Source organism: Rosa rugosa, chromosome 1 (genome assembly GCF_958449725.1).
Source record: "Rosa rugosa chromosome 1, drRosRugo1.1, whole genome shotgun sequence".
Taxonomy (NCBI): Eukaryota; Viridiplantae; Streptophyta; class Magnoliopsida; order Rosales; family Rosaceae; genus Rosa; species Rosa rugosa.
The window spans coordinates 70269787-70294721 of NC_084820.1; the positions used below are offsets into that span (position 1 = coordinate 70269787).

The window sequence follows — 24935 nt, forward strand, 5'->3', positions numbered from 1 at the left end:
AGAGGCTAACTACAAAAACGGCCCAAGCAACTCTCCCACGAAGGGGACAGAGGCCATAACAACCAGAAACATCAAGCAACCCTATCTCTGAATCCCTAGCCATCAATTCCTCCCAATCAACCTTAACCCAAAGACCCAGAAATCATACCATTGCCGGAATCTCTTCTTCCGAAAATCATGCTTTTCTAGCTCCCACGCCATGCACATCTTGCCAAGCCTTCACTAAAATTGCTCACTAATTCACTGCCGTGAACATGGAGAGGAGCTGCTGGGAAGAAATCAACAGCTTTCTTCTTAGGACTTATTATCCTAGCCTTCGAGGTTTGTTGGGCCTAGTTGCTGCTTACTCAGACGAAGGGGCAAGGTCTTGGGTCCTTACCCATGAATTTTAACTGCCGTACAACTCCGATCAAAATGCCCCTCACACAGGGTTGAAGTTGAAGAAGCCTAAAAGAATCCATAAAAATCCGCATTCAAGATGCTATGCTCGGCCAGAGTCTTCAAATTACAGACGAAAGATTGAAGCTTTGATCTTTTTTCAATTTTGTTCGACCAAAGGTTGAAGCGTTTCTTCAGAGGCTGTTTTCTGAAACTGAAAAATCCAGAGCGAGCGAGAAAAATAAAAAATGAACATATGGAATTGTCTATTTTCGTCATTCTGATTTACGTTGCGACGTGTCAAACATCGGATGGTTATTATGAGCCACTTTGAACGGTGGATGATATAAAGTTGGGGGCTGTTTTGGTAATTTGGTATCTCCAAAATTCCTTATATATATTGCTCCAATCATTACTTTGGGGTTTCAGTCTCTCTCTCTCTTATATTGATTCAATCTTTGATTGTTGTAGTATTCAGATTCAGAACAAGAAAAACAAGAATAATGTGTAGCATTGCTCACAGAATTCATTGGAGGTATGTGAGGAGCAAGGTTTCGATTTCGGTACTTTAAATTTAAGGAAATTTCGGTTAAAAATAAAGAAATCAAATTAACTACATTTATAAAATGATATTTTGAATGAAACTTTTACATAGACTAAACTAACCTATAATAAACCTATTTACAATGTAACCTCTCTAAAATTATACATTTATAATATAATTATGATATTTTATATGGACGAGTAATTAACTAGTACTATAGTAGGTTGCTAAACTAGTGTTCTTATCTATGTGTATTGATAATGTGTTGTATATTGATAATGTGAATATGATTTACTTTTTTTAATAATTAGAAAATTACAACGGGAAGGGGCGGGGCACGTAAAACCAAAACCCCGTGAATGAAAATATATGGAAAAAACTAGTTTCGTGAAAATGTACAGAAAATTTCAGAAAATTTCGGGAAACTTCTGACGGAAATGATATAACATATGAATTTCGTTTCGGTACTTCAAAATTACGGAAATTTTGACTGAAATTTCGGCAGTTTCGGAGAAATTTGAAACCTTGGTGAGGAGGAAGGCTCTGAAGAGGCAATTGTGGGAACTAGTCCTTTTCTCTGGCAGGCTTGTTTATGTGTTCAATTCATGTTCCAATTCGTTTTTCTTTTCCTTTTTTGGGATTAAAAACAACCCAGAGTTGGGTATTGTTTGAAAAAGATCCAGTCTTTTTTCATTTTGATGGAGTGTTCTTCACATCTGATGCAGTTTCAGGTTTTATTTTTTATTTTTTTGGGATTAAAAACAACCCAAAATTGGGTATTGTTTGAAAAAGATCCAGTCTTTTTTCATTTTGAGCGAGTGTTCTTCACATCTGATGCAGTTTCAGGTTTTTATTTTATTTTTTTGGGATTAAAAACAACCCAGAATTGGGTATTGTTTGAAAAAGTTCCAGTCTTTTTTCATTTTGAGGGAGGGTTCTTCACATCTGATGCAGTTTCAGGGTTTTTATTTTTATTTTTTTTGGGATTAAAAACAACCCAAAATTGGGTATTGTTTGAAAAAGATCCAGTCTTTTTTCATTTTGAGGGAGTGTTCTTCACATCTGAAGAAGTTCCAGGTTTTCTTTTTGGGGTTAAAAACAACCCAGGGTTGGGTACTGTTTAAATCTGATTTTAACCCAAGGCGGCTGAAATCATATTTAACAATTTTAGAAATTCAAATTTCAAGTTAAATCAGATTTCGCGGTCTCTCTTTGGCTAAATTTTGGAATTTCAGAAATTCAAATTTTAAATTTCCAGATTTCGCGGTCTTTCTTTGGCTAAATTTTTGGAATTTCAGAAATTCAAAATTCAAATTTCAAGTTAAATCCGATTTCGCGGTCTCTCTTTGTCAGATTTTGTGCTTCTTCTTTTTGCCACCTTGGCGATCCCCGTCATGTCTCTTGGGCAGCTCAGATTTTGTGTTCTCTTTTCTCTGGCGATCCGCGTCATGTTCCTTGGACGGCTCAGATTTTGAGTTCTCTCTTCTTTTGCGATCCGCGTGAGCCCAAATTTTAAATTTCCACCGATTCAAATTTGAATCCCCAGCGCCACTATATAAACCTATGCTTTGATACTCGTCCCCAGATCTCATTTGCTACTCCTTTCCAAATCTCGATGGCGGAGCAGCTTTCCCAAGGCTCAGATCACGGTGCGAGGACAGTGAGGTGTTGTTTCTTTCTCAAATTTACTAATTTATTTCTTAAGGCTGTAATCGAGTACAGTAATGTAATTGATTTTTGTTTCTCAGGTGTATTTATCACCCATTCAGCCGACGGCTTAATAATCCAGCTCATTGCAACTATGTTACTGACGAATCAAAGTCTTCGCAATCTCGATGGCCACATAGTTGTCTTCCCCATTGGCCAGCTCCCACTTAAATCCCTCCAGATTTTTGCAATTGTCGATCGCTTCAAGCAAATCTGCCTTGAACACCCAGCCGTCGAGGAGGGAAGTAACCGTGGAAATAGATCTCACCAGAAATGGACTCGAACAATGAAAAATGATCTTGTAGGAACCTTGAGTCTGTGCAAGCCTGGAGACCAAGGCAGCAGCCTTGGCCTCTGCCTCGGGATTCGAATTTGCCGGAACGAACGCAAAGACGCCATCCACCATCTCTCCCCAGTGGTTCCGGATGATGGCCGCCACTCCGGCACCTCTTCTCAGACCATCCCAGATCACATGAAAGTTCACTTTCATCTCGTCTTCTCCCCTTGATCAAAGTACTCTTGAGAACAACTGGATTCAGTTGTCATCCAAGAGTACTGATTTGCATTTTAGTTGAGAATAATGACCAAAATAACGAAAGTCATGCAAAAATCGATAATTTGAAAGAAAAAAAAATTGATGGAAATATCGAGAAAATATCTGATATCGATGGAAATTATACTGAAATTTTGGATAAAAACTGTATGATCAACTAAAAATAGACTAAAACCAAAACATTGGAGATACATGAAAATTAATATCAATGCTTGAAAAAAAATAGAAAATTATAAACTGGCTAGACTAACTTGAGAAGCAAAAGAACTCAATAGAGCCGAACTAGTTATCTCTTATGCCAACAATTCAGCTCAGTTAACAAAGTCTGTCTTTGTACCATCCATAGCTGAAGTTGAAGTTGTAGGATAGTTTAGAACGAGTCATTGGAAAAATAATGAAGAACGATGAAGTTTTTTTTTTTTTGTTCAAGAACGATGAAGTTTGAAATGGCTTAATACCTCGAACTCATTTGTTCTATAAAGCACATCAAAATACATTTCTCCTATAAACACCTCGACAATCACCTCTTATATGAATTGTTACTGCATAGAAAAGTTGAATAAGATATTCAATTAGTGTTCAAAGAATTGATAAGGAAGCCCCAAAACAAATGACTTTTCGTTTAATAATTTGTCTTCACCTGCTCTTTGTTGATATAAACATGGGCAAACATGAGTTTTTATAGTGTTCTAAACTTTTGAAACATGAAAACTGATTTGAACGTGATTAAGTCTCATGAGAAACTTATGAAGTATGGAAACTGACTTTAACATGATTAAGTCTCACATGGGATAACCGATGAAAAGTGATTTGAACTTGGTTAAGTCTCTCATGAGATAACTGTTCAATTATTGAATGATCATGGATAACTGTGTACTTTATCTACTTCCAATAAGACCATTTAAATTTAATAATTATTTGAGTTTTATTTCATTTAGGCAAGGGTATATTAGACAAACCATATTTTGATGAAGCTTTTGACACCAAAAGAAATGTCTCGTTTTATAATAGTGGAGATTACAGATCAAAAACAAAAGACAGTGTAATGTTTAGATAGTCTAAAACTTTAGTTTAGAACTTTATGGATATTACATATGTCTAGTGTGGTTGCACCATCAGAATATTGTGCTAATATGAACGAAAAGTATATATCCCCTAACAACATCAATACGATGGCCGAGATGAAAGTGACACAGTTGCGAAGACTTTGATTCATCAATATATAAGAGAATTTAGTGTTAGGACCACCCTTGTTAATCTCCCTCTTAATCCTGCATTAGATGAGGTTGTTACAATGAGGTTGCGGTCATGTGTGACCAGCTGTCAACCCCTCCTTTTGTCTTAGAGATAGTCCAACTCCATATATTGTAACCCATAGGGGTGGGCACTTTGTACCGAAAATGCGGTTACCGACCCGAACCGCACCAAACTAAAACGGTGTCGTTTCATGATCACACCGCACCGAACTTTATGCGGTTCGGTGCGGTGTGATCATAAACCGCCGCCCGATTTAAACCGACCCGCACCGAATTTGTTTTAATTACATTTTATTTATTTATTATTTCTCTATTGATGGAAATGTTGGTTTTTAATATATAAGAAATCCATTTTTGTTTAGGTTTTCAGTTTGTAATAAGTTGCTAGGTTTGCTTGATCATTTATATATATATATATATATATATATATATATATATATATATATATATATATATATATGGGTTTGTTAAGTGTTCAAATATGGTCTTTCTGCAAGTTGCTTGATATTTGGGTGACATTTGCCAATTTGTGTGGATTCTAAATGCATTCAAAATTTATTTATGCATTATTGAAACTGTTAGGTAAAAATAAGCATAATTTTGGCCTTTTCTTTTTAGTTGAAATTAATAAATCAGTCCAAACCGAAACCGACCCGCACCGCACCGCACTGAAAAATGATGTAACCGAAATTATCGGTTCATCCCTTTTGTAATGCGGTTGCGGTTTGATATATAGGCCAACCGAAAAATGCAGTTTGGTTGCGGTTTGGGCCTTAAACCGAACCGAACCGCACCGCGCCCACCCCTAGTAACCCACAGCCTGAAGAGAGGCATATATCAATGAATGATGAATTATTGCGAGTTTATTTCCTTTCCTTTCAATTACTTATTTGTGCCTAATAGCTAGAATGACAAGTGTACCAAAAACTATATGGACTATAATATGTTCTCATTTACTGTACCAAGTTCCAACCATGTCTACCAAAAACTGGTAAATTTTAATTTCCGACTGAGAATCCTCAAGCAAATATCGTGCAGCAAATACAGAAAAATAACTATCGGTTGAGTAGGAAGTAGGAACAAAGCAAACAGCAAAGAAAGTAAAGAAGCTCTGATTCTAGATATATAACAAGCATCTCTTACATCCCCGTACTACAAGTCTTCAAGTAACTGCTGCATACATACAGTAAAAATCGACTAAATCTGTAATAGAAATCCTAGATTATAGACACAGCGAGTCTCGATCTCATGGGATGGGGTACACAACAACCTTTCCTGTAGCTCTTGAAGTCTCAAGGTAACCAAGTGCTTCAACAACTTTATAAAAGTGATATGGACCTGTGGGATCAAGCACTGGATTCACCTTCCTGCTCCTCGAGTACGGCTTCAGTTTCTCCAAGATAGACCCTGTAGGGGTGAGCACAAATCTGAACGCCGGAGGCATTACTGGACCTACTATTGTAACCACCTTTCCACCTTCCCTCACCACCTTCACCGTCTTGTCAGTCTGCCCTGTTTTGTTTTGCAAATACAATATATCATATCAGTCTCTAGTCCAATTCATCAATTCGCGGCAAATCATTAGGTTACAACCACATTGACCTGTACATTTGATTGTTTCAGTATGAATACAAGACAAATCTACATGCACCTCTATTATCTTAGAATTGTTCTAATTAGCTATTAATTTGTTGATAAGAAAAGTATCAGCACAGAGAAGATAACTACACTAACCAAGTGCAAGTGAGCTTATTCAAACAACAATGGAGTAGAAGAATCTCCATCAAACTTCATAAGGGGAATCCTCCACCATGTCCTCTTCAACACTGCAGAAATCCAATTCCTCAGGAAGAGCTCAGCTGGTGTCAGTGACAAGGGTATATATGAGACTAGTGACTACACATGTTATAACTACAATCTCATGCACTTCAACATCTTTTGAGCTACTCATCACTGGGGAATGGGTGGTGATTTTCCTAATAGTTAACTATTCCTAAGCACGAGTATCACTAATCTTTTTATATCACTCGTATTACTAACATCTACTCATCAGCAGTAAAGTCTTGCGGTAACAGTATCAGACCTACAGACTCGTTTGTGGCGTAAACATTTTGGAACTCAAGGCATCTGATATAAGAAATGGTAGGTGCTTAATATTTTGACAGTGAATGCACAATTTGGAAATCCTTGCTATGACATATACGTAAGTGAGATGCAAAAAGTTTGTAAGTTCTTCTTTTCACAGACTGAGCTACTTAGAGCTCATTTATATATCTTGCTCTAGCCTATTAGATATACCTAGTGAAATAAGAAGTAAACCTTCACCATGCCAGAAGTAATGCTTCTAGCATATACCCGATCACCCTCTGACGTAGGGTATCAGTTCTTTCTGTTTCTTAGCAATTCCATCTCTATTTTTGTCCTCCACAATCTGTTGGAGCTCATCCATTCCAACCGCCAGCTTGCCAAGCGATTCAGCACCCTGATCCTCCTTCCATTCAGCTAATCCAGACACAATTAAAGCCTTCCCCTGCTTCAGTGCTGGAGATGCCTGCCTCAAATTCTACATACAAATTAAAGTCTTGGTTATCATCTAATTCTTTCGACAAAACCAAAAACAAACACAAAGCTTTCTAGTTTGATGTATTACCCGCTCAGTTGAATCTAGTGCCTTGACTCCAGCTATCTTGAGACTCTCTGTGATATCTTCAAGTGGCTTTTATACCTCCCTGATAGCCTTGTTATTAATAGGCAGAGCATATCTCTACAATGCCCCAGGGTCCTTTATTGGCGGTCTGGACATCAGTACAGCCAGATCAAGCAGCACTGGGGGTAGCTGCATGGGCATTCTTATGACAATTCCAATGCAGGAACTCCTGTTATTAGCCCCACTGTCAAAGCAATTGAAATCACACACTCCTTTATCGAAAAAGAACTCCCTTTCTGCTGAAACAAGTGAAACAATTAATGTGTGCGTCTTAGCTACATAGTACAAACAACTTCTGCACAATTTCTAATGTTACTAACTGAACAATATATTATGAACAGTCCATACAATCTACAGATTTCTTTCACTTCATTGAACACAAATGCTGAGAAATATCAAAATCAAGGGAAAGTTCAATGTGGGTCTTATTTAGAAAGAAATTTTGCACACATCAGAACACATCCAATACTAGTACAGTTCATCAACTCCAGTTCTAACTAGCAAAAAGGCCCGCGCGATGCTGCGGTTTCTTTGCTTCCTGAATTTTATACGTACTAAATTGATCGAGAAGAAAGACATGCCAGTTTCCAAATAATTTGTGAAGGGTCAGAGTTGGTTTTCATTTTGGCACCCTAGATATGCAGTTCTATTGAAGAGAGTAGAGTATGAATTATTAAGAATACTAACAGTAAATAAGGCACTTTTAAAGTTTTAAGAATTAAAGCACCTCCTTCTCCACTTCAAAGAACTCGCCTTCTCCCTTCTTTTGCTTCTTTTGACCCTCCTTGGCAAAGTACTTGTCATCAAACTTCTCCACGTTAACACCAGAGCTGTCAACCTTGGTTGAAGTTCCAATAACATAAGATTGGTTCACCTGTCTACGAGGAACACCATTAATCTTAAATGGCCCTGGATGGGCAGAAACACAGTAAGTAAAATATTGAGACACAATACTTGAAAGAAAAATAGTGATAAGGCATGAACATGTTGATGAAAAGTTGTCAGGCACACCAACAGATATTACTCCAATTAGCTTTTAAAAAAGACATGAGCAGATTTTTGACCGACAGCTAATCAGTTCTCTAGAACTTGATATCAAGCACTCTAACAAAAGTTAATCACTTTAATCCTACATGTTAAACAATTAACTTTGTACGAAACACACGTATGAGCAGGTTATTAGCTGAATAGTTCTCTTGAACTTAATATCAAGTTCTCTTAATCACTTTAATACCACAGGTTCTGATAGTTCCCAAAACAAAATTAACCAGCAGCACAATGACACACAAACATAACGAACTAAATGTACATTGATCACAGGGACATGAACAGAAAAGGCACTACTTTGGTAACCAAAAGCAAAAACAATTTCTCACTCAATTACAAAAAAGAAAACATACCAGTGACCAAAAGCAAGCCAGAAGAAAGCTGCTTCAAAAGACAACCCTCTTGCCCTTGCCCACCCGGTCACTGTGACCTTCTGCAGAGCCATGTCTATCTCAACGTTGTCGATACCTAAACCAAAACAACATACAAACAATCGATCTGTAATTCACCAAATGGATTGGAGGCATGATCATGTTTTCCGTACTCTGATCGGGTCAGTCGAGCTTAATTATTAGCTAGGTTGTGATATACCTTAATCAGATAACCCGAATTGACGTATCTTTTAGCTTCTGAAGTGTACTTCTAGCCTTGCTCTCGCATCCGGGGCAGTCCATATGCACTCTCATCTCTATCGTCTGCATGATCCATAATCCAATTAGTATGTACTCAAATCAAAGTTTGATATTTTTGACCAAAGTATGATAGATGTTGTAATTAGTGAGGAAATTAATAGACCAGAAAAGAAAAACACACAATAAAGGTCGAGGTTGGCTTACTGTCATTCTGCTCTTGAACAAATTATGCACTTTTCTATCGAGCTATGTGTTTGGACTTTGGATAATGAATACCAGTATATCAGTATCTATATATGATATTTTATAATCAATGTGAAATTATATGGAGTTCTGCCACTAAAAATATATGGAACTCTTTCCTGGCTCCCAGAATTTATAATTGAACCATTCTGGGTCATAGTTTATGAATTTCATAAACCGAACTTCATTTGTTTTATAAACTGGCTTGCATATTACAGATGGTTCCTTAAGCAAGAGGTTACTTTAAACATATTCAACAATCCCTTCAGCTGCAAAGTAAACACAATAACTTCTAATCTCTACTGTAATTTCATGGTAGCAGGGAAGTCTTTAGTTTTCCCAAATCCAAAACCAATATGAGATTTTTAGACGGTTGAAAAGTTACTGTTAGGAATCATGCACAAACTTCATGCATCATCGCATGATTTCTACAGCAGTTCACAACTTTCTCCACACAAACCACATATATACGATACATGCACCAAGCCACACAGAGACTAAACAAAAAAAAGAGAAACAGAAAACAACAGAGATTAACGAGTTTACAGCCTCCAATACTCCAATAATTCTCTAACCCAGAGTTTAATACAACTGATACACCCAAACAAATCCCAGAAAATGAAAAACAACTATCCGGATCAACATACCTCATACAATTTCGATACTGCTCTCATCCTGATTGAAAATCCAAATGCCCCAAAATCAATATCAATCTCAGCAATGCCTGCACCACCCAAACCCAAAATCAGTGACATGCAAAGCTTCAGAATGAGTTTGAAGAAATTATCTGAAAAACAGATGTACCGTACCTGAGCAAAATCAATGTCTATTGAGGGAACAACCTCTCTGTCTCTCTTTCTGCCAGGCAAATAATCTCTCTGTCTCTCTCTGTCTCTCTGTCTCTCTGTCTCTCTCTGTCTCTCCCTCCCTCAATCTCTACCCTCTGTCTCTGTCTCTCTCTCTCTCTAGGAAGACCCTCCCTCCCTATCAATCTCCCTCAATCTCTACCCGTCACCTTCTATCCGCTTCCGTGGAGCAGAGAAAGGAAGACGCGTGAAGCATTTGGTGGTAGCTCAACGGGGCAGGGACATATGGGCGTAATTTGATTAAAGGGGGAGGGGCACAACCGTCGAGACCGTTTGTCATTTTCCCGCTTCAGTTTTAGTATAGTTAGAACTAGTTACAGAGCCCGCGCTTCGCAGCAGGTAGTATAAATGCATCAATTGTTTTCTTTCTAACTGAACTCACATATAAGGTATGGGTGTTCTATTATATACTTGAGACTTTGAGAGTAATCCGAACAAACATGCGTCTTTGCCTTCCTTGCTAGTGCTACCCGCTCCTTGACCTGAAATAAAGATTTACACCATGAATTTCCCAATAGTTGGGATAATATAATGAGTTCCATCTCTTCTAGCTACCATCTAAACTCAATCAAATCAGGCACAAAATGAGAACTAAATCAATTTCATCACCTTAACATCATCAAATGAACCCATTCATTTAGAAGTTAGCAAAGACTATAATAGCTTACTACACGTTCAGTACACCAATCCCCAACCCCAAGTCCAAATGTACACAACAAACTAACCTCATCAGGTGTCAATGCATGGTAATATCCAAAGTATTTCATGGTTGCAGGTTCATAGCACTGAAACTTGGTCTCTGATTGTAGTGTCCTTCCCCTTGGAGCTCCCTGCACGGTAAAAACCAATTATACAAATCAAACATCATAACCTTCTTTATTTGCTCTCTTTTTGTCATTACTTCACTCATTTGAAGTTTAATTTTTCAATCAGAGAACAAATGCAACAGACACTATTTGTAGCAAATTTTATTGCACTGTTGTTTGAAATTTATATTAATTGCTGTTTGCTCTTTGTTTATTTGTAAGCTGATTCACATTTACAGAGACATGAAGAAAAAATGAAGTCAAATGGATTCAAAAAGTTTATGAAGCGAAAAAAAACTAATTAGCAAGTATTCAAAACAAAAACTTAATAATAACAATATGTACATGAAAAACATATCTCAGATCAAGGTTAGATCTAAAGAACCTTTTCTTTTTCTTTTTCTTTTTAAGCAAAATAAAGCAAGTATAAGTGATTGTGAAATGAAGTCCTAATGTAATCTTATATGTACATATATGTCAGACTTCTGATATCCATAACCACATAAAAGTGGAAATTCAGCAATCCACTAATTAATAGTGATATAAAAACTGGAGTGAAGAATATATTATTCTGGAATCAAATTAGTAATGCATTCAAAAACAGTGGAACTAATCTCTACTATTTTAATGTAAATGCAAAATATTGATTTTGAATACTGATATTGAACAAAAGTGTTTACAGAGAGACAGAGAAAAAAAAAAACTGATATTGAACAAAAATGTAAATAGCAGAACCAAGGTTTAATAATTTGATGATTCATTGAACTATAGAAACTTTTTAATTGATGCTACATGTAGTTTTCTAATTGTGTTGATTTTAAGACCAATATGTAGTTTTAATATGTTTTGTTTTTAAAGAAAACAAAATCCAAAATTCACAGATTCAAAAAAAATTGATGAATATGGTTAAAGGTCACTCGCACAACTACAGTTGAAAGCTATAAAAAATAACATGAGCATTTGAACCAAAGTGATACAGAATGTTGAACATTAGATCAAATTCAACTTGAACAAACTATTGGCGGATTAACAATCAAAATATAGGAGGTGTAGTTTTCCAAAAGAGAAAACGAAAACAAAACAGTTTAAAAGCTATAAAGTATAAAGAGAAGTGGATACAGTGGTCCAAAATACAAACAAATATTTAAGAGTTTGAAGTATAGTTTTCGATTAACGGAAGAAACATATTTTAAGCTGTATCAAGTCAGCAAGATATTATGCAGTATAGCTGTAGATAAAGAAAGGCTTTGTTAGAAAGAAAATCATATAATTCAGATCATATAGCACTTGTAGCAAATTTTAATGCAAGTTCTTTTTTTCCAAATTGACATCAATTGTTATTCAATTTTTTTTCATTTGTAAGCTGATTGATATTGACAGAAACAAAAACATGACATAAAGCGAAATAGATTGAAATATAAACCACCATAGAGCAAAATAACTGATAAAGAGCCACCTAACCAGAAAAATTTGAAAACAACAAAAGATACAGCAAAAACAGGTCTCAGGTTAAGGTTACATCTGAAGGTTTAAATGAATTTTGTTTTTTTTTTTTTTTTGGGGATTAATCGAGGATAATAGGGTTTTCATTTAGCTGCTAATAGGATTCTCATATTGGAAACTAACTTGGTGCAATAGGATTCTGATTTAGCAGTTAATCCAATTTCATATTTATTTATACTTTGACCTTCTCATATTCACAGCCACACTAAATTTGAAACAGAGCAATCCACTAATGAACAATACTGTTAACACTGAAGCCAATAGTAAATGATACGGGAACAAATACAGTGATTGATCTAAAGAGAGTGCAGCTAACTTCTACGAATGTAATGTAATTGTCTTCAGAGTTTTACTTACCTTCAAAAGGTAGATGCATCAGTTTTAGGAAGCCTTTTGAAAACTGCGTTTTGATGAGCTAAGTTTATTTTGATAATGTGCACACAGTATCTCTGCTGCAAGAAAAAAAAAATCAAGATAGATGTTATACTAAAGGGAAATCAGACAGAAAGAAAAAAGCCAAACAACCCATATCTAATCACCACAACCTACAGTTTAAGAAGAACAGTCCCAAAACATAAGATTATAAAGAGAGAGTTGTTACCAGATGCAGAATAGACCAAAAGCTCCTTCAACCCTACCCCTTTCTAATGCTCTTCCCTTGATGCTCAGTGCATATCCTTCCAGAAAGTCTGCATGCCCATGCTAGTGTTGTCTGAAAAAAAAAACATATTTATTGCATTAAGTAACATAAGTTAGGCCCCTTTTCCACTTTATTTACATGATTTTCTGGATCTCTTAATTATATATATATATATTATATGTTCCGGTGCACACACAGAATCCTTTTCACAACTTATAACAGAACCCTTGATTGACAATATAGGGTTCAGATAATGACTTTAAGCGGGCATTATAATTTATGTCCTGTTTTCCTCTATCATTGTCTCAACTAATAAACAATCAATTGATTCAAACAATATCTAATAAGAGAGATGGCAGCTCAGACAGGTTTGACCACATCACTAAGCTGCACAAATAGATGAAAAAAGAAGAGAAAAAAACACGCTGTGGAATATATATATATATATATACACACACACATTTGCTGCAGCACGATCTCAAACATAAACCTGTATTCTTATATTACTTCAATGATTTTTTCCGAAACCAAATAAGTTTTCACTTTATTTTGGAGGTATCTAATAACACAATACTTACATAGAAAAGGAGGACAAATTATTTCTATGGACACTGTACAAAGGATTCTGCTGCAGTCTTTGGACAGCAGTAGCAGGTCATGCATTAACAGAAACCACAATTGTTATACATGCTTTTCTCCATTCACTCTATCCTACCCCAACTCCAAAGCAAAGAATAAGCAGAACGTCTCCTCATTCACAGTTAAGAGAAGTAGGGTTTTCAAGGTGTAGAGTTTACTGAGACCCCTTTGTCGTAGAGGCGAGCAAGGCCGGTCCATATTTGAAGTTTGATTCCTACATCCACACCTCTACCTCAAACACCAAAAGAGATATAGAATCACTATTCCAACTTTTATTCATCACTTGCAATACTATCACGAATGTAGAGTACTAAACCCTCAATTAAAGACAGACAAACTCCATTAAATTGGAACAAATGCCAGCATAGATAGACCCTGATCAAGTCCCCTATTCTTCAACCCCAATGTAACTATGATCTTCTCAGTCAAGGCCAACACCAACCAAAAGGAGGAATCTTTACACTCTTCCTGCTACTTTCATAACATTAAGCCATATGCATTTGGTTTGAAACTCTATGCTTAAGACCAAGACTGCAATTTTTCAGAACATCACACCATAGAGCACACGATTTCAATGCGTAATGGAACATTCGGAAAGAAAACAGCTTGATCAGAAATGAAATAATGAGATGACCACCAAATCCTGAGATGAGTAAAGCTAAGGAGTAGCATTCTTCCAATACCAGCCACCAAATCATTTGCAGATTTCAAACAGTAATGGGTGATACAGAAAAAGTTTGATGGAATCTGAAGGTTACCTGGATATATTAAGAAGAGGCACCTCTATTTCTCCCAGCGCAATTCTAACTCGATCGATGCACAGTTTTATACTCAATGCAGAAATTGATTGAATAACCACCTCTCCGGAAACCCTCCCCCTGAAGTCCACCACAATCTTCTATTCCCTCCCACCCCAGCAACCTACCTACGATGACATCAAATCGAAAATTGAAAATCTCAAATCTCAAATCTGGCAAATATGTAAGCATAGAAAACCAACCTATCCTACTCGGTTTCAGCCCAACCTACCTATCTCAGATCCTGATTGATGTGATCGATACTACTCGCGTCTGATGCTACGCTAAGCTTCGCTGGCGAAGGTAAAATCGCTACCATTTGGAGAAAGTGGACTCTTTCATCTAAGAGGGACTGAGTAATCCCTCCCACCGGTCTCTGCATTTTATATTGTTAGAAGGTTCAGAGAAATGAATACGGTAAAGTTTAATTAGCTTCAAATGCTAGCTAGAGACCTACCTCATTGTTAAAAAAGAGACAACCATAGACCGACGAGGAATAAGTGCAGTAACTAAACGCGCGTACAGGCTTCACAAACCAGCAAAATATATAAGAGATGCTCATCAGGTTATATATGCTTCAACAAGAGTATACGTACTTGACTAACAAATTGGATATGCACGCATATTCACAATCTTACATATGGAGAATTTATTAGGAATCTAGCTAGCTTTCTGCACAATAAAATCTTCAACCATGCATGCACGAAGATCTTGATTATTATGTTATCTTTCAAGATGTAGATCAATTCCTTCCTTCCAGTGCAATCCCTTATAGATATCATGAACAACTATGAACACATAAATTGTCAAACTTGTAGGACCACAAGCGATTATGAAGTACCAAATATAACTTTTATACAATAGATCACGAAGTTAACAAGTTACTGTACGTACAGTAAAAACGATGAAATACATATATACTTAATTAAGCCGATCATATATTGACAAGTTCAATACCTTCAAAAAGACCAAGGCAATCCTGGTTGCCTTCGATCAAATTCAACTCTTGTCCAATCAATGCCATCCTGTATATATTCCTGAAAAAGAAAATAGCAGTCAACAGATAAGTCTCTGCTCTCCATTCAATTAATTTGTTCAAGGTCTAAATACAGAGCAATAAATCAGGAACTGATTAAGAATTTGGTTCACACAAGGCAAGCACAGTCTTTTTCATCATTGGCTGAACACCAAATCTTAATTTGGTCCTTCTTCCTTTAATTTCCCTAACCCCCTCATTGTTATAGTTCTCTTGATAAGCAGAAAAGAATCACAGACGTTTCCATGTAATGAACCAACATGATACACAGAATTAAGTGGCCAGGACTAAGCTCTGTCTCTACCTATATATTATACTGATGAAAAGGAAATATAGAAGATTACCTCCCGCTCTAGTTTGAACAAGTGGCGATTGAAGTGTTGCTATGCATCTCTCATTTGCATAATTAATGCATAATTGGTCAAAACTATTTCTCTACAGAAAAAGACAAATGTACGGTTACACAAACACTTGGAAGAAACTGAGTTCCAATGAAATATTTTGATGATGATCAACGTTTAATCGTTAATTTTTTACGATTTGGTTAGCTAAATGCTAATTTTGGCGAAAATAATACGTGAAAGAAATCGTCAATTTGATTTGGTTTCAACTCATCATTCGTGGGATGAGGATCATAGCTAGACAGGAACTAGCGGATTTATATACACAAATAGACCTAGACAGATATGATCATGCATGATACCATAACTGATAACATAGAGGTCGACCAACTTGCTGTTTATTCATGTTTCTATTTAGTATATAATGCAATGCATCCACTTTATAATTCAGAACATACTCAAACCCGATCCGATCCAAGCTAGCCAATAGGAAATCGATGAAGCTTACTTTGGTAAAGCTAAAGATGAATTGATTGAATGCTTTTCTTCTGAATCCTCTGACCAAAGAAGGAATATACATACATGCTTCTCTTCAATTATTTTCTGTCACATCACACGTGGACACGTAAAACTGCATGCAGAACATTAATGCCGAGGTCATTTGGATTTTTTATTTTATTTTATTTATTTATTTATTTTTGAAGAATTGTAAGATAATAAGGAAATCGTTATAGCTAGCCTCAACAAAACTCACCCATACTTACAATTTTGTACCATAAAAGAAAAAGATTGATTAATCACTCCTCGTTTCACGTACACTTTGTGTCTAAATGAATTGCTTGCGGAAAGCTTCCGAGATTGCAACATGCTCGATTAAAGTGAGTTTTCAAATTTGCATATTACAGAGTAGGTGGAATCATTGAGGAGATAGATTTGGGTTTTGCAGTAAGAATTCTTATGAAAAATTGAATAATACCCATCAGCCAGAAATCCAAGCTAGTGAGCTTGTTTTGCATGCCCTTGGAGATTTTCTTTCTGATAGCGTGTAGTTTCTAACATCAATATATAAACCAGTAAACCACGTAGGTTAATATAAACATTCATTTAGTAACATAACATGCATGATGCAAGGACTCGAAAAGATTATTGAAACATAATTACATAAACAATTTTGATGAACATTTGCCTAAAATTTTTCTCCGCCTCCGTTCAGGATATGATGGCTCACCGCCTCACCCTCTTCAACACTCGGCAAAGAATTTGATGGCTCACCCTCTTCCAAACTGGGTAAAAAATTTGCAGGCTCGCCACCCTCTTCCAAAGTTAGCAGGGGGTATCGACGCAAAGGGCACATGTGACTCAGCTCCAGCCATTGAACAACGCAATGTACATGATAATGGTGTGCGCAAGGTAATGGGATAATCAGTTGATCAACCCTGCCTTTGGCAAATTCATCCTTACATATACTACATGTTGGGTTCTGTTTGATAGTAGCCTCTTCCAAACCATCAAGTCTCATTTTGTGCAAATTCTCTATTGCTGATCTAGTTGCGGGAACAAACTTGAACATCTCAGTTTCAAAGGACTCCAATATAAGCCTATCAGCGATAGGGGTATCATGATTGTCAACATCACGCAATGCATGTGATTCAGCCCCACTGTATCGTATTCCCAATCCATTAATTAGCAGGATGTTCCCTAATAATTCTATCAATGGCATCATGATCATCAAACCTACCCAACAAGCGCGCAGTTACGTCAGCTAGTAGAACAACAATCGACGCTCCGGAATGGCCTCGATCGCTCGGAACCACCTGAAAAAAAAGTTTTTCAAGTATAAGTGGCAGCTCTTCTCGCCGGACGCCCATCGTCGAAAGTAGTCTACTCATAGATTGTGTATACCCTCGTCTGTGGTTTGTACATGAGAAACGGATGGGAAAAGTTTTTGTTTCAGCTATCGAGCCTTCGCGAATAACGTTTGTTGGATGATCATTGAAGGAATTGTGTCCTAAAACAATCATTTTGATATAATTATTATTGTAATTATTATTAATCAAAAGGGCAAGTTTATTGTTCATTGCTTATATTTAATATTTGATTGAACAAGGTCCAAGGAATATGAGTTAAAGAGAAAATAATCTAAAGAGTTAGATGTGTGAGACCTTTACTCTTTCACACTCTTATCCTAAAAGGTTCCTAGTCATAGGATTATCACTTGGACATTGATAATCCGGAAAGACTAGCACATACTATGTATGCTCAATATGGAGGATGATATGTCTCTTGTCATTTGTGTAGAGACACTAATACAAGTATGTGGGTGCTCTTAACTTAAAGAGTACACTGAACGCGATCATTAGAGTTCTTGTATGGAGTCTTACTTACATGTCAAACTTGAACTCTAAATTGCAATAATACAAATTAGTCCTTTGACCTGAGACACCATAGTTGTCTTATGAGTGAATGGATTATCTCTTGATGATGCAATAATATTGTGTCCCTTAATGGATATAATAGATGCATTCATTGGTATAATCAATTCGTTCATGGAGACATGTGAGTGTACAACAATGAATCTCTATCCTTAAGTAAATAAGGTGTATGTTCAAAGATGTGATTCAATGAGTCTTTGGCCAAAGCATTGAATGAGATTTAAAAAGGAGTTTTTTAATCACATTCTAAGAATCACATAAGAATGAAAATCACATTAGGGGATTGACATATCAATTCCATACCCCGATGATGTGATTTAGAACATCGTGTTAGAGAAGGACCGTATTGTATTGTAATTCCAATTGAATAGGTTCTTTGTCATTCTACATTAACTAGGGTAGTCATGATATGTTGCAAGACGTCACTCATGACTTGTGAAGTCTCCGAGGATTAATAAACATTTATTATCCTAATAACAAGGGAGAATCAAAAATGGAGTTTTTGATTCGTAAACAAAATAGAATGGTTTCTATAAACTTCACTGCCTTGTTAATTAGAACCTAAGAGATCGCACACCATATAAGTGGATCCTTGAGATTGTATATGAAGAAGATTAAACAAGAGTTGGTTATGAGCAAATAATTAATTAGATTTATTATTTGAACATAATTAGGATTTTCGGGTAAAACCGAACCTATTGGGCCTAAACGATTGTCGGGTTTTTGGTGTGGACTTGGGCTTCACTAAATGAGATTTAAATGAAAGCCCAAGACACATTTTTAGTGCCCAATAACATGTATGGACCAGCCAAAATATTGGCTTTATGAAAGTCAATATGTTTCTTTTAGTAATTGGAGTTATTTCCTATTATATAAAAGGGAAAGCATGGACAAAGAAAAAAGTGTGTGTCTCCACACTATTATTTTCAGATTAGAGAGAGAGAAAGAGAGTTCTCTCTTGGTCCATTTTTTCAGAAATTAAAGGAAAGAAGAACGCTTGCATAATTTCTTCTTTTCTTTCATCTTTCTTCATCTCTTGATTCACTTGGTGAAGATCCTTAGAGGCCATATATTTTTGTGGCTTTACTTGTTACATCAAGGAGGAGATTACAAGCACAAGAAGGAGTTCTTAATTCAAGGTGCTTCAAGGTGGAGGAAACACACACAAGGAGAGATCAAGGAGAGGAACTTTGGTGGTTCACTTGGATCGGATTAAAATCACGCTCCAAGGGTGAGTAGAACATAAACTCCCTCTTTGTTCTTCCTTACTATGCATGCTTTGGTTATATACATATCACAATAAGCCAAGATCATGGGTTAAAGGAATGGATTTTATTTTTAGTTAGTAGTTTAATTGTTAAACTTATTCCGCACTAATTAAAAAGTTTTGAAATCCATCCATTCCTTCATCATACCAAGAATAGATTTGCTGGAAGAGATAAAAATGGATCAGGAGCAAGTCCTCTCTATCTGGACCAGGTTTCTCTCTTGTTTTTGCTAGAGACACTGCTAAAAAAGTAATGCTTCTCGAAAGGTGACGTCATCGACATGGTTGAAGTAGTGATATTGATAATTGAGATTATGCATGATCTATAACCTCAATGTCAACAAGGAGAACAAGGCCCTATTCTACCCTGATTAGAAGGACTGGTATTTTAGTTGATAACAAATTAATCTAACTAGAAATATGGTATTTTAGTTAATAACAAGTTAATATACTAGAAGGATTGGTATCATTCCCTATAAACTACCAGATAACTTCGGTTTCATGGCATTTACGTACTCTGAAAGATGAAATTGAATCAACCAAAAAAAAATTAAAACTGGTTGAAATTAAGAACTTGCTATAATTTTTAATTTTTAATTTGATCACGATTCTTGTAAGCTTATATGATATGAGGAGGTCAAATATGATCTAATATTTTTTTATTTTTTTTTCAGCCTGGTATGAGATATGTAAATGTGCTGAGGTCAAAAATAAGATCTAGATCGCCACCGGCATAAAACAGTGTGACTAGTGGGGATTCTCATGATGTGACTCATTCTAGGTTGGGTTATTTCAATTTTTGACCGGTCCTTGTCGATAGTATTAAGCACAAGTGCTGAAGTGGGGAATAGACTTTAAAAAAAATTAATTAAAAAAAAATCATGCAACTCCAACCTCAATTCTAGTATAAAAAAAACTCTGAAAAAACCATATATAGCTAAGTTATGTCATCCTCGCCCTGAAATCTACAAGGGGAAACATATTGTTAGACACATATATCATAAGGCAATTTGGGTTTTCCACTTGCAATGCAATGAAATATTGATGAGGCATGGATTGGATTGAAATGAGAATTTTTTATTTTATTTTTAAGAAGATGGATTGAAATGAGAATTACAAAATATATATGAGAACGATGATCCTCCTGGGATCTAAATTCTAAAGAGTCACCAAATTACATAAACTGATACAATGAACAATTTGTTCAACATTAGCTAGATAAATATCTGATAAACTGACATATACATTTCTTTGGCCTCCATTAAAAATTTGAAGGCTCGCTATCTACCTCAGTTGGCAGGGCATATCGGCACAAGGGGCACACGTGACCCACCTCCAGCCACCGGATAATGCAATCTACATGATTTGTGTAAAGGAATAACCAGTTGATCAACACCGCCTTTGGCAAAGTCATCTCTACATATACTACATAATGGGTTCAGTTTCAGAGTTCGATTCTTCCAAACTATCAAGTCTCACCTTCTGCAATTTCTCAACTGATGATCTAGACGCAGGAACGAACCTTACCCACTGAGTTTGAAAGGACTCCAATGTAAGCCTATCAACTTCCGATGAAAGCTCATCAGTGATAGTGGTACCATCATCATTTTGCTGACCCCAGGGGATATAGGTACCATGATAGTCAACTTCACGAACCGTAAATGTTTCGATGCCCCCAGCTTGAAAATCTAAGGTAAAGTTGACATTGGGGGATGCCGTTATGCAATTATCAATGGCAACATGATCATCAAAACTACCCAGTAATCTAACAGTCACGTCGGCTATTAACACAAGAACGCAGCCACGGACAGCAGCAGGAAGCACCTCATATATTTTATAAATGATGATCGTGGTGGGACGCCCATACTCTTGTAAGATGCTGCTCCAGAGCATCTAAATAAAATTCTCTGTCGTGCACAGGGACAAAACTTGCTTCTTGTGCAGCTGCAGTCGTTTCAGAAGTATAGTCCGTTGGATCATCATACCAACAGCGACTTTGTTTCCGGAAATGAACACTGATCAGAAGACGGTCCTCCCTCTCTGGAAAGGGATGAGTTTCTTTTTGCAACACTCTGGTAAAAATATAATGCTTCTCGGTGATGGACGAAGACATGCTTGAAGTAGTGATATCCGATGATCACTAAATTATGTATATAATCTAGCTAATTCTATCCCTAACTCACCCAGGATTTGCGCCTCTACTCTTACAAGGATTAGGAAAACATTTTCTTTTTCTTATTATTTTTTTTAATTTAATTTGATGAACTAGATGGCCCTAAATCAACGAGGATAACAAAGCCCCTCTTCTACAAGACAATCTAAAATCCCGATCAACTGCATATGATGACAGTCTAACATGAAGCTTCAGCACTTGTTCACCAGTTCATGCCATTGGTCCTCTCCATTCCATTACTAGATAAGAGAACACCCTGGTGGTACAGTGTATGGAAAGAACAAACTGAATGCCCTAAACGGCTTACAAAGTAGGTGAAGGTAAATTTTGGGTTTCCACTTGAAATTCATATGAATTGCATTCAATTTGAGAAATACAAAATACAGATCAGAGCCAGGACACTCGGGATCTAAACATTCATCAACAACATAACATGATACAAGGAAGTCATACAATTATTACACAATGAACAATTTTGTTCAACATTAGCTTTGTATCTGATCAGCTGACAAATACATTTTTCTGGCCCCCCGTTAAGAATTCGAAGGCTCGCCATCTTCCACAGTTGGCAAGGCATATCGACACAAGGGGCACACGTGACCCATCTCCAGCCACCGAATAATGCAATCTACATGATAATGGTGTGCACAAGGCAAAGGAATAACCAGTTGATCCACACCGCCTTCGGCAAAGTCATCCTTACAGATGCTACATGATGGGTTCAGTTTAATAGTAGCTTCATCCAAACTATCAAGTCTCACTTTCTGCAAACTCTTAACTGATGATCTAGTTGCCGGAACAAACCTGACCCACTGAGTTTCAAAGGACTCCAATGTAAGCCTATCAATTTCCAATAAAAGCTCATCAGTGGTGGTGGTATCATGATAGTCAACATCACAAATTGTATGTGTTTCCCAGCGCCATGTACCAGTAAACCCCCTATATTTTAAGCGGAACTCAACATTGGGGGATGACCTTATAAGATTATCAATGGCACCAAGATCACCATAACTACCCAGTAATTGCACAGTCACGTCAGCAATTAACACAAGAACACACTTCCAGGGAACAGCCACTTGAAACATGTCAGATATTTTTTTAAGGATAGTTGGTTGCTCCTGTCGTGGGACACCCATTCCCGAAATGACATTGGCGAAAGTATCAATCTGGTCTTCTCTGCTGGAGAAATCAATCGCAAAACCTCTTTGTCCAGCTGGGGAGGTTTCGCAAGTAAACTCCGTCGGGTGATCATACCAACAGAGGGTCTGCTTCATGAGATAAAACACGATCGGAAGATAGGTTTCCATACCTGGTGGTTCAATTGATTCTCTTTGTACGACTTTGCTAAAAAAAATATGTTTCTCGGCTGTCGTCGTCGACATACTTGTAGTGATATCCAAAATGGTGATTGTGGTGGATGATCACTAAACTACGATATATATACACATCTATCTAGCTATATCCCTAATCAACGAGGAGAAAATAACCCATTTCTATCAGGATTAGGAAAACGCGTCAACCAATAAAAAAAAATTGAAAAAATAAAGGTGTTTGAAATTATATGCAGGTAGCCCTAAAACAACGAGGAGGGGATTTCCCTCTCCTACAAGGATTAGGCAGATCCATTTTTTTTTTTTCTTAATATCAAATAATCAAAACAAGACTCCCAGATCTGGATTCAAAATTAGAAAAGAAATCAAAAAGTCAAACAAACAAACTGAAAATGAATCAACAATCAATCTAACGAGGCAAAGGAATCAACAGACAATCGAATCAAAACAGAAGCAACCACTTCACACCTGATTAAGTTGACAAGAGGTGGTGGGATTGAGCAGATGAGGCAGTTAGGAAGCCAGTGAGCGAACGAACGAACGATTGGTGATGAGCGGCCTAGTGGGAGTTCTATTTAAACTAGTGCAGCGGATAGGTTTACACAATTAATGTTTAATGGGCTGCTGGTAACAAACAAGCCCAAAAGCCCAAAATAAATGTGCAGTCATTAGCGGATGGCAACAAACAAGTGAATGTACAACTTCTCCCTATCAATCTCAGTACTGAGAATAACCAAACAGTCAAGATTGCATTAAAAACTTGAGAGATGGTTACTTGCTGACCTCTGCAAACTCAAAACATGAAGTTGGCCAATATATTTACTTACAAATATATTTCAAGTTGAAAGCACTTCCATATAAGTATGGATATCAGATAAAAGTGAGAAAAAGAAAAATATATTAAATATCCTAAAGCTTTTGAATAGGAAAAACATTGAGAATGTTTGCCACATATGTTGGCACTTCAATGAATGGTGTATGCAACATTTCCAATAAACTTTTGTCCTGAAATGATGCAATGGTTTTACATGACAACTGATTTTCAGTATACTTAAGCATCTGACCTTGTATATTTGTGAGGAAATTTTCTGCCAACTCATACGTCAGAATGCATATAAACACACATACTTCAGTCTTCGCGGTCTTGGTCATCCCCATAGCTTTGGATAGAGTCTGAACAGAGACTGATATTTGATTTGTGCCACAACAACTCGTTCAGCCTAAGTATACCGAAATTACATCTTTAAACCAGAATCGTGTGTGTGTGTGTGTGTGATTGAGACAAGATACAGAAGAAAAGAAAGAACTTCACGCCCCAACTGTCAAAAGTTGAGACAATATATACCTGAATCTTCAAACATTCTTTAGCCTCCACAGGCTGATGAATCCCATCAGACCACCTTCTCTTTCCTTCACTCTGCCTGTGAGCTGCAAATATAGTTTAATGACTTTCAGTTTCTAATTCAATGAGACTTAAATCTGTACTTTTCTATGAATATCATCATTAATCTTAATATTTTGATCCAAGAAACTCACAGTTATCAGTGATATGGCAAGAACACAATAATCAAGTATTACATGGTTACAGTCGGATTATTTATGCTAATAATATTTTCTGTAGAATTCTTTTATTAATCTTGTTCTAGCCTATCAGTTTTGCTTATTAAAAGTAAAAAGTAGACCTAAGCTTAGATCTTTCCATATCCTATCAGGAAGGGGATTGGAAATCACCTCATCAGCTGCATGTCGAGCAACTCTGCTACAGCTACAACAAGTATCTACAAGGGTAAAACGAACTGAATACAAGCAGGAACAAGGAACAGGAAGCAAATGAAACATATAACCTGAACATGCCTCCAAAAGCCAACTAATGTGAAGTACACTTGACTGGAGTACATAGGGTGCATCCGCATATGGTTTTGACAATCTGTAAACCAAAAGATAATTTAAGAAAAATAAGATAAGTAGGAATTCATGGCAGGAAGTCTTCAGACGTGGATTCTGTAATTTTTGTCTGTAATCAGTATGTAGCTATTT

At 36.6% G+C, this 24935-nt stretch overlaps 1 protein-coding gene and 2 long non-coding RNA genes across 16 annotated transcripts; all 3 read right to left on the reverse strand.

The window, feature by feature from the left end:
• Window positions 1-5529: 5529 nt before the first annotated feature.
• Window positions 5530-10000, reverse strand: LOC133726554 (uncharacterized). 13 transcript variants are annotated; one of them, XR_009854869.1, is made up of 9 exons: window positions 9877-10000; window positions 9715-9791; window positions 8784-8887; window positions 8546-8660; window positions 7873-8023; window positions 7089-7381; window positions 6758-7001; window positions 6173-6264; window positions 5530-6040 (listed from the first exon to the last, which is right to left on the reverse strand). It is a non-coding gene; the product is annotated as an uncharacterized LOC133726554 (long non-coding RNA). The 13 variants fall into 13 exon arrangements; XR_009854868.1 differs by having other exon boundaries at window positions 6173-6297; XR_009854867.1 differs by having other exon boundaries at window positions 5530-5950; window positions 6173-6297; window positions 6737-7001.
• Window positions 10001-10382: 382 nt separating this feature from the next.
• On the reverse strand, window positions 10383-15307 carry LOC133726556 (uncharacterized). Of its 2 annotated transcripts, XR_009854870.1 has the most exons (8): window positions 14957-15092; window positions 14776-14844; window positions 14547-14694; window positions 14280-14442; window positions 12844-12954; window positions 12600-12694; window positions 10659-10763; window positions 10383-10415 (listed from the first exon to the last, which is right to left on the reverse strand). It is a non-coding gene; the product is annotated as an uncharacterized LOC133726556 (long non-coding RNA). The 2 variants fall into 2 exon arrangements; XR_009854871.1 differs by lacking the exons at window positions 14776-14844; window positions 14957-15092 and adding an exon at window positions 15276-15307.
• A 6575-nt stretch (window positions 15308-21882) lies between these two features.
• On the reverse strand, window positions 21883-23509 carry LOC133706710 (uncharacterized). Its single transcript, XM_062132258.1, has 2 exons — window positions 23367-23509; window positions 21883-23031 (listed from the first exon to the last, which is right to left on the reverse strand). The coding sequence occupies exon 2, from the start codon at window positions 22947-22949 to the stop codon at window positions 22101-22103; it is 849 nt and encodes a 282-aa protein (XP_061988242.1). The 5' UTR covers window positions 22950-23031; window positions 23367-23509; the 3' UTR covers window positions 21883-22100.
• Window positions 23510-24935: the final 1426 nt, after the last annotated feature.